The 14209-nt window shown below is 38.2% G+C and overlaps 4 protein-coding genes across 4 annotated transcripts; all 4 read right to left on the reverse strand.

Annotated features, from left to right (window-relative positions):
- Nucleotides 1–2017: 2017 nt before the first annotated feature.
- LOC107274861 lies at nt 2018–5345 on the reverse strand. The gene is made up of 7 exons (XM_025079807.1): nt 5017–5345; nt 4262–4498; nt 3784–4090; nt 3324–3467; nt 2900–3246; nt 2363–2473; nt 2018–2279 (listed from the first exon to the last, which is right to left on the reverse strand). The coding sequence occupies exons 4-7, from the start codon at nt 3459–3461 to the stop codon at nt 2018–2020; spliced, it is 858 nt and encodes a 285-aa protein (XP_024935575.1). The 5' UTR covers nt 3462–3467; nt 3784–4090; nt 4262–4498; nt 5017–5345.
- A 677-nt stretch (nt 5346–6022) lies between these two features.
- LOC107274851 lies at nt 6023–8547 on the reverse strand. The gene is made up of 4 exons (XM_015754408.2): nt 7446–8547; nt 7170–7369; nt 6846–6956; nt 6023–6748 (listed from the first exon to the last, which is right to left on the reverse strand). The coding sequence occupies exons 1-4, from the start codon at nt 7617–7619 to the stop codon at nt 6616–6618; spliced, it is 618 nt and encodes a 205-aa protein (XP_015609894.1). The 5' UTR covers nt 7620–8547; the 3' UTR covers nt 6023–6615.
- Nucleotides 8548–9030: 483 nt separating this feature from the next.
- LOC107274887 lies at nt 9031–10965 on the reverse strand. Its single transcript, XM_015754442.2, has 4 exons — nt 10678–10965; nt 10406–10590; nt 9630–9746; nt 9031–9385 (listed from the first exon to the last, which is right to left on the reverse strand). Exons 1-4 carry the CDS (start codon nt 10849–10851, stop codon nt 9283–9285), a joined length of 579 nt encoding a protein of 192 aa, XP_015609928.1. The 5' UTR covers nt 10852–10965; the 3' UTR covers nt 9031–9282.
- A 496-nt stretch (nt 10966–11461) lies between these two features.
- Nucleotides 11462–13872, reverse strand: LOC107274885. The gene is made up of 4 exons (XM_015754440.2): nt 13472–13872; nt 13180–13352; nt 11999–12115; nt 11462–11896 (listed from the first exon to the last, which is right to left on the reverse strand). Exons 1-4 carry the CDS (start codon nt 13649–13651, stop codon nt 11767–11769), a joined length of 600 nt encoding a protein of 199 aa, XP_015609926.1. The 5' UTR covers nt 13652–13872; the 3' UTR covers nt 11462–11766.
- Between the last annotated feature and the right edge of the window lie 337 nt (nt 13873–14209).

Genomic DNA, 14209 nt, shown 5'->3' on the forward strand with positions numbered 1-14209 from the left:
TTTGTCAGACGGAATTAGCCGATCGTTCCCGAAGTCGAGCCGAACGCATTCGGCTGTACTTCGTAGCACTTCGGGAGGAAAACAACATGGCGTGCCCACGTTGGAGCGACGGACAAAGATAAAGGAAAGTTGTATACAGATCATAGCGTACGGTAAGTACACACAGGTAATACGAGTAGATTGTACAAAAAGACGGATAAAACGGGATGATATTTCACCATTATGGCTGTTTATTTATTCAAGAGAGTTACATATTTGTACACATAACCTCTTGTGTGAGGGCATCTTAAATGCGAAATACGATACGCGATACACGATAGCATCATAAAATTATGTTAGCGTTTTCAACGAGCGGCAAGACATAAGCTACTCGTGTTTGGCCGCATTTTAAAAGTGTCCTTAGTCATACGCTATCGTGTTATATGTATACTACATATGACTGCCGTTTCATATGTATCCCTACTGGTATGTAATCATATATGCCTTTAACGTACTCCCCCCGTTATGCGGTATTATACAGCGATGTAAAAACATACTTAAGGCCTTGTATATAATATATACAATATATATTTACTACCCTACGTGCAAGGATGTGACTATAGATTACAGGCATGGTCAGCATACAGAATAGGTTAGGAGTATCGCCAAAGGACTATGGGCACCTCTATGTGCGCGTGCAACTTTTTACATGTATGGTATATTATATGTGTTTAGTTGGACCAAAGAGGAGAGTTTCATGTCGTACAGATGTAAAGAGGGCCGCGCATTGCCACGCCCGACCTGGACGACGAACTAGGGCGGAGCCGGCAGCTTCCACCCTCGTCGAATCGATATCCCTCTCACTTCAGTCTTACTGAGTTTTATTCAGCGGAATTAAGCGGACACTGTGGACAATGGAGCAGAAAGGGAAAACGAGAAAAAGGGAAAAAAGACAAATATTAATATACGAGCTTGCTGACTAAGCATCTTTCACAATCAAAATAGTAAACAGTACATAACCTCTTTTGTCTATGATTCTAGTAATGCTGTTACAGGTTATAGCATAGTTTAGTGTAGTGACGTATATCTCTTAGTACAGGACTGTGCACTATAGTACGTGTATACTGCATTTATATTTCTTTACTTTACTCAATGGAAGTTGGCAACACTGTACACGTGGATTTTATGATACCTCATGGTTATACTTATGACGCTTACTTCACGAAAGAGTAATAAATTGGCACAAGGACGAAGAAGCAGATTATGTTTAATAAGCAAAACTGCTTGATGACGGTTATGTTTAATTAAGATGATAATTAACCTGTTTCTCACTGGATACAGAATTTTTTATTCGGTAAGTTATTCGCCAATAAAATTAATCGATTTATTCATGATTTATGTACACACTCCTAATTTATTTACCCTTTCTGTGTTTTAATCGCGTCAGGACGACCACGTACTATCCCTCTGGTCTCTCTCGAGGAATATACATAATTATACCGTATTTTCCTACCAAACAGCAGACAATTTATGCGAATTCTGCTGGGCGCCTGTTGAAAGTTTGACAATGGAAATTTACTAATGGGATAGACAGAGTATGACGATGGTTACCAAGTATTAGGTACTTTATTAAAATATTTAATTCTGTGGGAAAACGAGATATTTACATTGTTTTACTAATTGTCATTTACTACTAATAGGTATATTCAGAAGTGTGTACATACAAGATTGTCAAAGAAAAATGAAATTATGAAGTATATCTGGAATATTACATTTTTGGACACAGGTTATATTAATGAAAATAAAATCAAGAGTATATCTTGATATCTGTCACGTGCGCTAACGGCTGTGACAGAATCTTTCCTTAGTCCATTTACAGCAGCTACGTGTTGGAGGACCAACCGGATACGAGGATACAAAGACACGGAAAGACGATCCCCATGATTTGTAGCTTCCATAAAAAGGATAAAAAGGATGGGATGAAGAAATAAGTTAGAGAGGGAAAAAAAGAAGTAAAGACAAGGAATCCCCTAGCTCTTTACTTCATGCTGTATCGAAGAGCCATGTCGTCACTCATCCTGGAAGTCTTCTGGATGTCCTCTTGCTTTCCACCATAGTCCGTACCGTAATCCTGGGAATCTTTATCGAGACTGTACTTTCCTAGGGCCATATCTATCAGGGAGAAACTACAAGCGGGAAACATGGCCACGCAATCATGTCCTTCGTGCCCTGCAGCGTGGGCCTTTGTGTATACATGATGCTCTTCCGGTTCGAAGGAGAAGATCTTCTTCAGGGGCATACTAAATGGAGGGATGAATTTATTTATTCTTATTTTTAATTCTCATTTAAGAGATCCAATAAATACTTATTATGCGGTACGTACGAAAACGCTATTCTCATCATTTCTTCTACTAGCGTAGTACCCTTGGGCATTAATCTTTGAGAGGCTTCACACAGCGCACGCAGGACGCAGGTTCTTCCGTCAAAACCCATTCTGCGAAAGAAAGTATCATTTTAAAGATTTTTATACAAGGGCAGATCGAGATTAGAAAGACTCTCGATCAGACGGGCAACTCTACTCGAGTGTTGGCCGACTAGATTAATTCAGTGGATCTTTCGAGTATGGCGTGAAGGATATTTTTCTAGAAGGGCCATATAACCCTCTAGGATTCCTTGGTATTTACCAAGCTCTTACCTACGGACCACCTAAAAACAAACCCCCTTCTTTCGAGACTGCCAATGGTAAATCTCAGTCTGTTTATTTTGTTGATTTTTTTGCAGATCTTTTTTTTAACTCGTACCGTTGAGATAAATTTTAATTCTTTAGTGTATATTTAATTAATCTTGATTAATTAATTTCAGGAGTCCGTTATATTATTTTTAATCAGAAAATTTCTCATCTGCCACTTAACCTACTTACGCGTTCATTATAACCTCCAACTTGTTATAAAGATCTCTACGGTGTCTGCGCTGTACGTAATAATAATCCGACTTGTAGTATTTCTTAGAAGGAGGCGCATAGTACTTCCGGTCCTCGGTCCAACTTCCTGTCCGGAAACCGCTCTGCTTACTTCCGCTCTGAGCCATTAGACTGTATTGTTTCGTCTTGTCGTACCTGTCGCTCTTTAAGCGGTCCTTACGTAATTCTAAAAATGGCGCCAATTCAGCTTTGGTCTCGTTTGGCAAATCGTACGAAATGCCCCAATTCATCCCTTCGGTAAAAATATTGTCGTTGGTCAGGGTGTGCATGGTCATGCACAGGGCGATCTGATGAAAAAGTCAAAATTGCTTGAATTGATTTTTCGAGAATGGAGAAATAAGAGAATTTGAAGAAAAAAACTCACTGAAAAACTTGATCCTTCAGGAAAAACTATGTAACGTTTACGTCTGGATAGCAAGTGGGTGTCTTCGCTGTTTACGTAGATGGTGCTGGTAGCTATGAAACAAATAAGAAAGACGCTCCTTCCGGCCAAACTCGTCATTGCTTTCTGAAACCGAAGAAAAGTAATGGGACATTCGAATCACACTAAAAGTAAGTATTTCAAGTAAGAAGTATTTCAATGCAATAAATATTCCCTTGTTAATTTCCCTAGGAAACATTTTTTCCCGTTTTCCGGAATCCTGAAGTGTCGATGTGATCGGGATTGGGTACGAAGGAGGACGTATAAATAAAATAAGAATACTGGAAGGAAGGAACTAAGAGAAATAAAAAGGATCAGCAAATAAAATATCCTCCTCCAATCTTCCCGAAGGAAGAAGTATCTGTTTTATATATATATATATATCTTTTAGTCAGTCACTCACTGACTACTATCTTGGAAAATTCTTTCCACTTGGCATTAGTTTCCCTTTTTTATTTTACATTTCCTCTCTCTCTCTCTCTCTCTCTCTCTCTCTCTCTCTCTCTCTCTCTCTCTCTTTCTCTCTTCTGCATTCCTATAGCGATTCTCTCTTCTATAGGGAAGAAGGAGATTTGAGCCTCATCCTATCTCTCTGCCTTATCCTTGCAGTCCTGGCAATAAAAGGGGACTGGTGAGTGGATTGTACATTCCCACCCGATTCCACATCAATCTTCAACGTCTTCCACTTCCGGTATCCATTCTTTTCGCTTCTGAACAGTGCAAAAAGAAGGTACAGGTATATAGTCCAGATCAAAAATAATATCCTTTCTCGTTTTGTCTATATCATTCATATTCATATTTCTGACTGATATCCTTGTTTCTTATTTGACCAGCCAAAGTAAAGAACACACACAGAGACAGAAGCTTGAAGAATTTCTTACGTTAAAGAAAACATGAGGTGATACAGTATAGGACGCCACCACCACTTTGCCTCCTCACGAATCAAAGCCAACTTCCGTTTCCCTCAGGCAGGCCTTCGATCGACTTCCATTAAACTTTCAACGTTCATCGCGTAAGAGCTACTGGAAATCCTCTGAGATTTTTCCCTTCGACCCCAAATCCACCCCACTGGGTGGGACTTATTTTTCACGATACTCGTTGTCAAATTAATTTTGACTCTGTCGACATAGGAATTTATTTTTAAAGAAGCATTCACAGATTTCTCACTCGTTTCAAGGAATCCTTTGTTTATTAAGGGACTGTATTTTAGTTATATATACAAATTTTACAAAAATGCAAGAAACAATTCAGTAAATACAGATGTATCTACTCCTAATACTAATGGGTACCAATTTAATAACTTTTTTCATAAATTAACTGAGCATCTGGTTCTGTCATAACTTTATATTGTCAAGATTATTGGTCCAGGATGGATGATAGTTATGAGTCTAAGAGAGCGCAGAGAAGAGAAAAGTCAGAGGAGAAGAGTGGTAAACAAAAATTACTTGACAGCGTGCGACAATGTGATTGTAAAGAAAAATAAAAGAAAATGATTGATCATTGGAAATCTGACGTGATAGAAACTGTCGGAAATGGTCCATTGGGATGCTGCAGGATCGTTTAACAATTCAGAGGAAGGAGGAAGGTATTGGTATGTTTTTATTGTTGAACTTTTATCATCTCTGTCACCACTCACCTCGCTCTTTTTTCCTTTATTTTATATCCTAGCCGTTCTCCACTACACCAACACCATCGTCTGCAGCCACTGTAATAAGAATGAGACTTATTTCATCTTCTCGCCAGACCGCAGCCACCCTCTCGGTATCTTACAAATAGATTATCAACACCTCCTCGGTGCCTTTACCGTGTTACTTAACGCGTTCATGCTCAAAATATTTTAACTCTCGAGTGATAATTGACTGAGCCGTTATCTGGAAGCTGGATACACAATGTTACGGTAACTTCTCGATACGGTTACACGAGGATCTCGTGACTGATTCTTCGCAGAAAAATTATCTGACCTACGTCGTAAATATATCTTTGGCGTAGATAACATTAATATAGAGTGTCAAGAGTAATAGTATCTTTAGAAAAGAAAAAGTTTAACATTAAATATCATAGATCGCTATTAAAACACAGCAAACTCATATCATAATAAATAGACTAATGGATTCTTTAATAAAAGATTGATTCGATAAAAAAATGAAAAGTTCATTCGATTTAGCGAATAGCGTACGCTGATCTCACTCTAGCTTACGTCAATGCCCATAAGACTGTCTCTCTCGCACTCACGTACGGTATAGAAAACTCGGAAAATCTAAAAGCACCAGACCTCCGTCCGATCAAACGTATTTGGGCTGTCTCGAATATCGGCTTGCCACTCTACGCTGTCCCTGTCTCTCTCGCGCTTGTGTAAAATCGCATAGCACCGTCTCTTTCGCACTCATTGACGGTATAGGAAATTTACCAAATCAAAAGGCTCTGGACCTTCCTTTTATTGCGACTCGTATACGGAACATCTTGTACGTGGAAAAATGTGTGAAATTCGAATTCTCGCGTTTACTTCAAGTACGCCGGTACTTCTACACGCGAATACTTTTGCCACGACTGTGTGTATGCCAGGGATACGTAAAATTGGCATTTCTTTCCGTTTCACGAAATATCCTAAAGTTTCCTTTGAGATTCCCTCAAGGAATCTAGCAGCGTCTACGCCTCGCCGAACGCGTCTGACTTCCGATTTCGTTTCCGGTGTTGAATTTTCAACTAGAACTCCCAATGCCGAACGCAGTACAGAGACTCTTTCATGTAGCTTCTCAAATTACGGATAAAAGTAGCACCCTATATAAGTCCATAAAGTATATTACGAACTGGCTAAAGAAATATATACAGTGACGTAAATCGTAGCGGATTGATTTATACTTTGACTTGTTAATCCAGTTTAACGCCACAGGTTTTGAAATTCAGTCTGAAATTCCTCGAGTTTTTGTCCCTCCTTGTCTCATTTTGGGGATGAAATTTTTACAAGCTGTCAAATGGTACTTTAGTGCTCTTGGATAGGATGCGAACAGTTAGGAAAATGTTCTAAAGGGTGAAGTTATCATTTGGATCTTTATCTTTATCGTTATGTATCTTTTCATTGGTACCTGTACACCTATCTTGATACAGCCTGGTTATAATTTTTGTACATTTGGACAATCCTTGTAATCTCATTTTATTGAGATTTGAGTGAAACCAGGGACTCTTATGGGTCAAAATGATCTTGGATGATTTTGTTAAATGATATTTTTATTGTGCATTAATATTCATCTTCATAACTCAATAACAGCTCCAGTAGAGAAATAGGGCAAGCATAGGTGCTGTCGCAGTCTTTTTTCATTTTGTATGCCAGGTCGTACTCGTCCATTGGATACATTTTGTGCGGTAGATTCCTTTTTTATGAGAGAACGAAAGGAAAAAAATTATTTACAATTTATTGATTTCTCTTATTCTTAGGGATGCTGCGTGGAAGTAGAGATAGATACTAACGTTAGAACGACTCTTAAAATGTCCTCGAAGAAAGATACTCCTGGTGGATTGAGGGTTGACCTGGCCTCGCAGATTGTCCTCAGAATACAGTCTTTACCTGATAAACCCTGTCTTTAAAGAATGTTCGTGAAAATATAAAAAGGTAACAAATTTTTTATACTTTTTAAAAACTGTATCGATACCCTTAATCGCTATTGGTGAATTTACTTTGTGTCTCCAGGGTGGCGTGAAATTTCTATCTCTAACCAGTATCTACTACCAATCGCAAGTTCATCTAATTGACTAAGTTAGCTAATAGCTACCATCCTCAGCACTGCTACCAACCTGTTCAAAGCTAACTCGAAATTACTGTACAAGTCTCGTTTGTGGCGTCTGTGCCATAATCGAGACGGCGATGACCTTTCCTTAAGTGGAGGCTTTAGGTCCGATGAACTCGGGATCGGCCAAATGACGTCCATCTCAAAATCAAGATTCCATGCGCTGAGTATTTCAGCTTGTACAGACTGTAAAAGCTGCAGGGTGGCCTGGAGGAAAGAAAGTGATAGTCTTAAGATAGATTAATTAATTAAATTTTAATTATTAACAATATTTAAGACTCACAGTAAAAGCACTGCCCTGGGGGAATGTCAGATATCTTTTTCTTCTAGACAAAATCCTAGGATTTCTTGGTCCCGTTGACGTCGTTAAAGTGACATTCACAGGACATGTTTCTTCTGTCACGACAAAATCACCACTCAGAATGATAAAAGATAAGGCATAAAGAAATAATAACATTTTGTATGACACTGGATATTTTTTTTCTACACTACAAAAATATATCCTCAGCTACGTAATATAATGTACACACACACTATGTGAACGTCACTGATTTCCTATAAATTCACAAACTCATCTTTTATCCAAGAGCTGCTCTCGAGAACTTCAACTCCGAAGACGACTGTAGCAGAAGTAACACTTGTTCTGAACTGTTTAACTTTTATATTAACATTTTTTTTCGAGATCTCGTTTACTCAGTTAACTATGACGCAACTACGGGAACTGCTGTCGAAGCGAATTCGTTAAGCGCTACGAATATCCAGGAAAAAGAGTGAGAAATTCTAAGAAAAAAAATATTAAAAAATGAATAAACTCATTTCTGAATCATCCTTATAGATACAAGTAAAAATCTGTAATGATAGCACGTACAGTCTGTTCACGAGTTGAATGTTTTTATTTTTTTGACAGTTCTCAAACAATGCATTCTTCAGCAAATAACACGTGGCACTGCATACAACTTTTTCTTATGAAATATTGCACGTGCATTTTTTACGCGGAAATTCAATTTATTTTTACTATTTTAGTACAAGTTTCCTTGATTATACGTAAAACCGCATATAACTTGCAAAGGATCGCATTGTCTGCGAACTGTCAAAAAAAAGACATGCACCGACTATACGTATATTCACATTTATAGAAGTACGACTATCCAAAAAAATTTAACTAACCGATCTGAAATTTGGTTATATTCTTAGCAAGTATATAATTTTTGTGCGTGCAAAGTTTCCAAAAAATCGATCGATCAAAATATCCTAAATGGCACAATACAGATATACTTCTCGTGATAAATTAACGTCATCGATTTTGGCTTTTAAACGATAAAAATTCATGAAATTTGCAGACGACAATCATTTTCCGTTAAAAATGACTGCCACGGGATTTTTTAATTAAGACGGTTGACATTTTTTCCAATTTTGTACAACTAAATTCCAAACGATATGGAGTATACAAATTATAAAATTTATACATCTCTGATCTTCAGCTTGGTTCAATAACAATATGTTATGTAGCAAATATTTTTAAGAGTCGCATTATATTATTTATTCGCAATGAAGAAAACTATATACATATACAAAATGGTCATACCTCCTTAATATGTCCTACATATAGGTATGTTACGAAACACGTATCTCTAGACTGTACTGCTTTTGCATAGAGAAGGCTTTTGGTCCAGATTGCATAATTCAGGCAAAGTGTAAAGCCACCCGAGAAGCCACTATACATATTCCCATATAGTCTATATATTTATCTGCCTGCACACATATATATATTTATACTTCATGCATACCTATGCATACGTGGTCCATGATGAAAACGTCGGTCTAGAGCTAACGATGATTAATGCAAACTTCACTCACAGCAAACAGTTTACTCCGGAAGATATGCACTCCTTGCGTGAAGTTAAGGGGATACCTTTTTCGATAAGGTCAACTTAATATTATTGCAATACGTAAGATCCATCTGGTCCAAGGAGTGCCGAGTGCAAATTTATGTAAGAATATACAACGTAACCACAGTGGATAAAGGGAACAAAGTATTAGAAAAAGGAGAATCTGTTTATAAAGATTTTATTTGTCTTTTTTTATTAAAAAAAAATACTCCTGTATGATTGTATGCTTTATTATAGGATCTCTTGACAGCTCGGGTACATTCGGTCGCAATCGGCAATCTTCGCTCTTTCGTATTCTGTCTTAGGATCGTCGTCGTAAGAGCCTTCGGGTAAACTGAAATGTGACATAATTTCAGGCTAGACTTTAGGTTATAACCCATTCAGCGACACGTAGCATACTGTCGCATTTCCATAGCGCTCATTGGCTAGAAACGTACAGAGCTATACAGTACAAACGCAACCACTTGAAGTGAGCGCGTTCATTCAATTTTTGTGGCGAAGCCATATTCAAGTTGGTAGGTTGGTTTACATTTGGGTCCTGATATCTGTACATGTGGTATACGTATAAAGTGACTTACGTGAATATCGAGTGTAGAATTTCGCGCATGAAGGATCTCGTACCGAGGTCGGATTTGTCGCGTTTCGCCGCATTGCAAATAGCCTTAAGCACACAAGCCTTGCCGTCCTTTCCCTGTCTGTTGCGGCGACGTCAACGAGGATTAAATAAATAAAAGGGAAAGAAATTACAAGCACGGTTTGCATAATATAAATATACATAAAACAGAAATCCAGCTCTCATGTGAATCAGCCTCGAGGATGCTTCGTATACGTGTGTGAGGGATGGTGAAAGTAGAAAGGAAAATAGAGGAGCGAACGATGGTAATAGGTGTGTCATATCGTATAAATCTATCATCGCCTATTACGAACGAGCCCATAAATATTTGACATACGTAAGTATTGTTTTTTCTTCGTAATAAAAGTAGTATAGTACAGTCGACTGCTTCTCGGTAATACAATAGAGATGCCCTGCGAGATTAGAATGAGCGGTTAGGTTAGATTTAACTGTCGATTAACTTCGGATTAGACGATGGGATGGGTCAATTAATTAGCCACGACCGGCAAAGTGGCAACAACCCGAAACTCTATTGTCTTGATCTCACGAGCTTTTATACGGGAATAGCTCGTCGATATTCGGCAGCCATTCTGGGACGGCAGTCAGTCTAGAGGACGGGAGATGATTCGGGTAGGTTGCGTTTACAACCCTATTTAAGATAGATAGATAGATAAAAATCTATTCTATCTTCTAGATTTTCTGTTCACTATTTTTGTTAATATAAGAAATATATATACTTACGTTTTCAGCATTAATTCGATTTTGTGATAAAGCTCTCTTCTGCTTCTACGATGATAGACTTCCGCTGGTTTTCGATAAGGCACAGAATCCTTATGCGGTAATGGCCAGGCTAAACCTGCTGTTACTCCCATTGTGAAGACACCTTGAGGTTTTGTGTAGGTACCAATAGTCATGCAGTATATGAGCTGATTGAAAAAGAATTAAGAACAAATTTTTTTTGACATTTATATATGAGCGATTAGGTTAGGTCAAAAATACCTTTGTAGACTTACCTGTACATTACTACCTTGTGGGAAGATCAGGAATCTTTTTGTTTCATCTAGCTCTCTTCTGGAACGTTCTATAGTTGTGTTCAGGAATTGAACGGATTGGGTACTCACTTTTATTCTTGCGTTGAAGTAAAAGTTCAAAAGACATAAGACGATACTGATATCACGCGGTGACATTTTAATTATTGTTAATTAACTATTCAATTTGTTATAAATAATTCTGGTGCTTAACTTTTCTTTATTACCCTGTTTCTTCGGTCTTGGACTTTGGATTCTGTGACAAGTCGTTCTTCGCGGTGTTCTATCGCTACTGATTATCTCATCCAGTATCAATGGTACAGTTAGAACATGGCGTGGGGAAAATGGGTGGGAGAGAGATACGTGTATAGGAAACATGTCTCAAACTTGTTAAATGGTCCTAGTTGATGTTAAGTGGTTCTAACAATGACTTAACTTCCGTTACTTAAAGTCCTAAGCGAAATGGGATGAAGTTTCTCTACTGTGGCGCCATCTGGTTTAGGACGTAATTTTTACGAGGGTTGTAACAGTGACCTAGTAGCGTCGAACAGTGATGTCGTTTAGGTGGGATCGAATAAAATATCTCAGGGGGTTAAAAGGGGAAGAGATAACTAGTCTCGTAGAAATCCTAGGGGTGGAGTAACATAACGAATCTTCACGGGTTCGATCCCAGGTCAAAGACAATTTTTTTTTGGTATAATAAACTCAAAAAATTAATATTCAAAAGTGTTTCGATGTTTTTTGGTTTTAATTACTTTATTTATTTTTAGTCATTAATTTAACCTAGCTTGTTAATCTCATCGGTGAAGTTGCCGGCGAGACAGCAGTGTCTAGCGGCAAGTTAACCGTCGATTTTTATAACGTTATTTAATACAGAATACTTTCTCGTTTTCATCCCCTATCTCTTTGGATTTGTTAAAAATATAACTGATAGGGGTGAAACAGATAAAGAATTCGTAATCTTTGCAGTCGCATTGCATCTGTAAAATTGTCAATTTTCTTTCCATTACCAATTTTTCAATTGATCAGCGACAAAACTCTTTTTTCTGATTTTCCCTTTTTTTTCGTTTTCACTCAAAAAGCCAGGTCGTACACAGAGTGTTCGCAGGCTGGATAAAGCTCGGTGCAATTTTCATTTGACCCATAAGCTAGATCGTAATCCTGCTGATCGACTGATTCAAATTTGCCGCCATCCTTCGGTAGACTGTAATGAAAAAGGTACGATTTTGTAAAACACCCGAAAAAAAAATAAAACAGCCACACTAGTTTGAAGTAACGAGTATCACCCAGTATACTGGATACTCACGTGAATACAGCGTGCATCAATTCCTGAAGAAAGGTACCCTGACCAATTTTCCAATTTGGCCTCTGGCCAGCCTCGCATAGGGCCTTTAAAACGCACGACCGTCCGTCCAATCCAGCTCTGTAAAAGATTAGGAAAAAAAATTTGATGTAAAACCAAAAAAAAACGTAATAGTAAAAAAAACCTTTGGGATCGTACAAAAAATTAATAGTGTTACAAAAAGAAATATAATATCAAAATTCAGAATCTTATTATTAAAAAAATCTAATATAAACGCCACCCCTACTCCTTTACATGGTTGGGGTGATATAAGGGGTAGATGAACAGTCACAAGTTTTGTGGGTCATCCCCTATGGGACTCACGAGTCCTATTGCCTATTTTTCCAACACCGTATACAGACATATCTATGTATAGATATACCATATTCTATAAAAATTTCCACCCCCCGTCTCCATACCTCTAGGCACGAATCCTCAGTATCTCTGTGCTACAGGATTGGGGGGTTGATAGTTAAGGATGAACAAGGGGATGAATATAGCCATTCTCGTCTCTGTATTTTGATCGCGAGTGCGTCAGAGAAAGACAACCCCTATGGCAATATATTCGAGTGTGTATTCCCTAGGGTAGTCTTTCACAGGGCAGTGGGTGGTTATGACTTACGAAAAGGCGTATAGGAACTCCTAAATAATAAAAAAAAAAAAAAGCCGGGGACGGGAAAGTTAGATCGGAGGGTAGAATTATATGAAAGTGAGAGAAATGATAATAAAGGGGATAAGGAATGAAAATAGAGAGAGAGTGAAACAGGAAAAAAAAAGCGAATACTATAATATAAATAAGGTGAACAAACAAGGGCGTTACTTCAAAACACCCTTATTAGGTTAGCTCGAAGGGGTTGCTTTTTTCTGTTTCCACCCTAAAACGAAACATCGTTGCGATATTTCTTTGCAATTTTTTCTTCGATCTTGATCATCCCCTGTACATTCACATCCCCTTCACCACCCCTTCGCCCTCTATGTAAATTTCTTACTTCTGGCTTTAGGTGGTAGGACAACAAGGGATTTTTACGATTTAAGGGATAAAGAGCTTCGGGTCAATTTTTCCATTTTTCTCAAACACCTTTTGTCGTATTTTTATTTTACACGCAGGATATAAGGAAATGTCAAATAAATTTTTTTTTACTCACGATTTTAAAAACGCTTCTATTTTTGGATACGCAACGCTCCTCGTTCGTCTGTGCAATAAATCTGGAAATTTGTTGTCCAATTTACTTGGCAATTCCCAAGCCATTGCAGCCGTAAGGCCCAAAACGAGATCGCCGTTTCTGCCGTACGCTCCTATCGTGAGACAGTATACCAACTGCAAGAAAAAAAAATTTGTTGTCCATTAATTCAACTCCACTATCTCTCTTCCTCTCGACGAAGTGTCAATTACTTTCAAAACTGTGGATATTTTTTTTCTTTCCTTTTTTTTCTTACCTGTATATTACTTCCTTGGGGAAATATCAGATAGCGCTTCTGTCTCGACAAAACGCGATCAGCTTCCTTGTCGGACGCGTCGAGGCTTTTTGAAAACTCCTGAGAGACCGTGGATACCAATAACAAATTTAGACACGCCACTGTTAAGAGTACGTCTGAAGTTCTTGCTTTTTTTCTCATTTTTTTTTATCCTCTACGAATCAACCCTCGTCACCCTCTACAGGATCCTCTGTCCCCTATAAGCGATCCTTCCTACGATATTGGTAATTTTGCGGTTGCTTATTTCTCTCTTTCTTCTACAGTTTCAAAATGAAGACCACACCGTAGAAACACGAGCTGCGACCAGCGTATTACTCGCAATACTGGATATGAGAGTTACCCTTAGCACAACGTGTTACCGATAACGGTAACACATTGAAATTCATCGTAACGGTAACATCGGCTACCATATATACATATATATATATATATATATGTTTTTTTCTAGCTCCTAACAGTCCTATATCTATCTCTCTTCTCAGGTATTCCTATTGAGCTTCTTTATTGACACTTGTCTAGTCAATTACACTTGTAAATAATATCAACTGGGACCTAATGACTGTTTGAACTGGGCCTATTAAAGTATCAGTCGAGACAGCCCCTCTCCCCTTCATTGGTTTATTACGACCCACATTTCGTATTCGCCCCTGTCACTTCGAGCTCAAATTTACCCCCCCGCCCCCCCCCCCCCCCCCCCCC

The sequence above is a fragment of the Cephus cinctus genome, unplaced genomic scaffold (genome assembly GCF_000341935.2).
Source record: "Cephus cinctus unplaced genomic scaffold, Ccin1 Ccin1_scaffold0123, whole genome shotgun sequence".
NCBI lineage: Eukaryota > Metazoa > Arthropoda > Insecta > Hymenoptera > Cephidae > Cephus > Cephus cinctus.

What these genes read in the sequence shown, in the direction of transcription:
- LOC107274851 (XM_015754408.2), bottom strand. Translation starts at nt 7,619, where the DNA reads ATGTTATTATTTCTTTATGCCTTATCTTTTATCATTCTGAGTGGTGAT. An exon ending in CCCAGGGCAGTGCTTTTACT is followed by an intron (nt 7,370 to 7,445) that starts GTGAGTCTTAAA and finishes TCTTTCCTCCAG; the next exon opens with GCCACCCTGCAGCTTTTACA. An exon ending in TTCGAGTTAGCTTTGAACAG is followed by an intron (nt 6,957 to 7,169) that starts GTTGGTAGCAGT and finishes CATTCTTTAAAG; the next exon opens with ACAGGGTTTATCAGGTAAAG.
- LOC107274887 (XM_015754442.2), bottom strand. Translation starts at nt 10,851, where the DNA reads ATGTCACCGCGTGATATCAGTATCGTCTTATGTCTTTTGAACTTTTAC. An exon ending in ATCGAATTAATGCTGAAAAC is followed by an intron (nt 9,747 to 10,405) that starts GTAAGTATATAT and finishes TCGCCGCAACAG; the next exon opens with ACAGGGAAAGGACGGCAAGG. An exon ending in ATTCTACACTCGATATTCAC is followed by an intron (nt 9,386 to 9,629) that starts GTAAGTCACTTT and finishes GTCACATTTCAG; the next exon opens with TTTACCCGAAGGCTCTTACG.
- LOC107274861 (XM_025079807.1), bottom strand. Translation starts at nt 3,461, where the DNA reads ATGACGAGTTTGGCCGGAAGGAGCGTCTTTCTTATTTGTTTCATAGCT. An exon ending in TTGGAGGTTATAATGAACGC is followed by an intron (nt 2,474 to 2,899) that starts GTAAGTAGGTTA and finishes TTTCTTTCGCAG; the next exon opens with AATGGGTTTTGACGGAAGAA. An exon ending in ATGATGAGAATAGCGTTTTC is followed by an intron (nt 2,280 to 2,362) that starts GTACGTACCGCA and finishes CCCTCCATTTAG; the next exon opens with TATGCCCCTGAAGAAGATCT.
- LOC107274885 (XM_015754440.2), bottom strand. Translation starts at nt 13,651, where the DNA reads ATGAGAAAAAAAGCAAGAACTTCAGACGTACTCTTAACAGTGGCGTGT. An exon ending in CCCAAGGAAGTAATATACAG is followed by an intron (nt 13,353 to 13,471) that starts GTAAGAAAAAAA and finishes TTTTTCTTGCAG; the next exon opens with TTGGTATACTGTCTCACGAT. An exon ending in ATAGAAGCGTTTTTAAAATC is followed by an intron (nt 12,116 to 13,179) that starts GTGAGTAAAAAA and finishes AATCTTTTACAG; the next exon opens with AGCTGGATTGGACGGACGGT.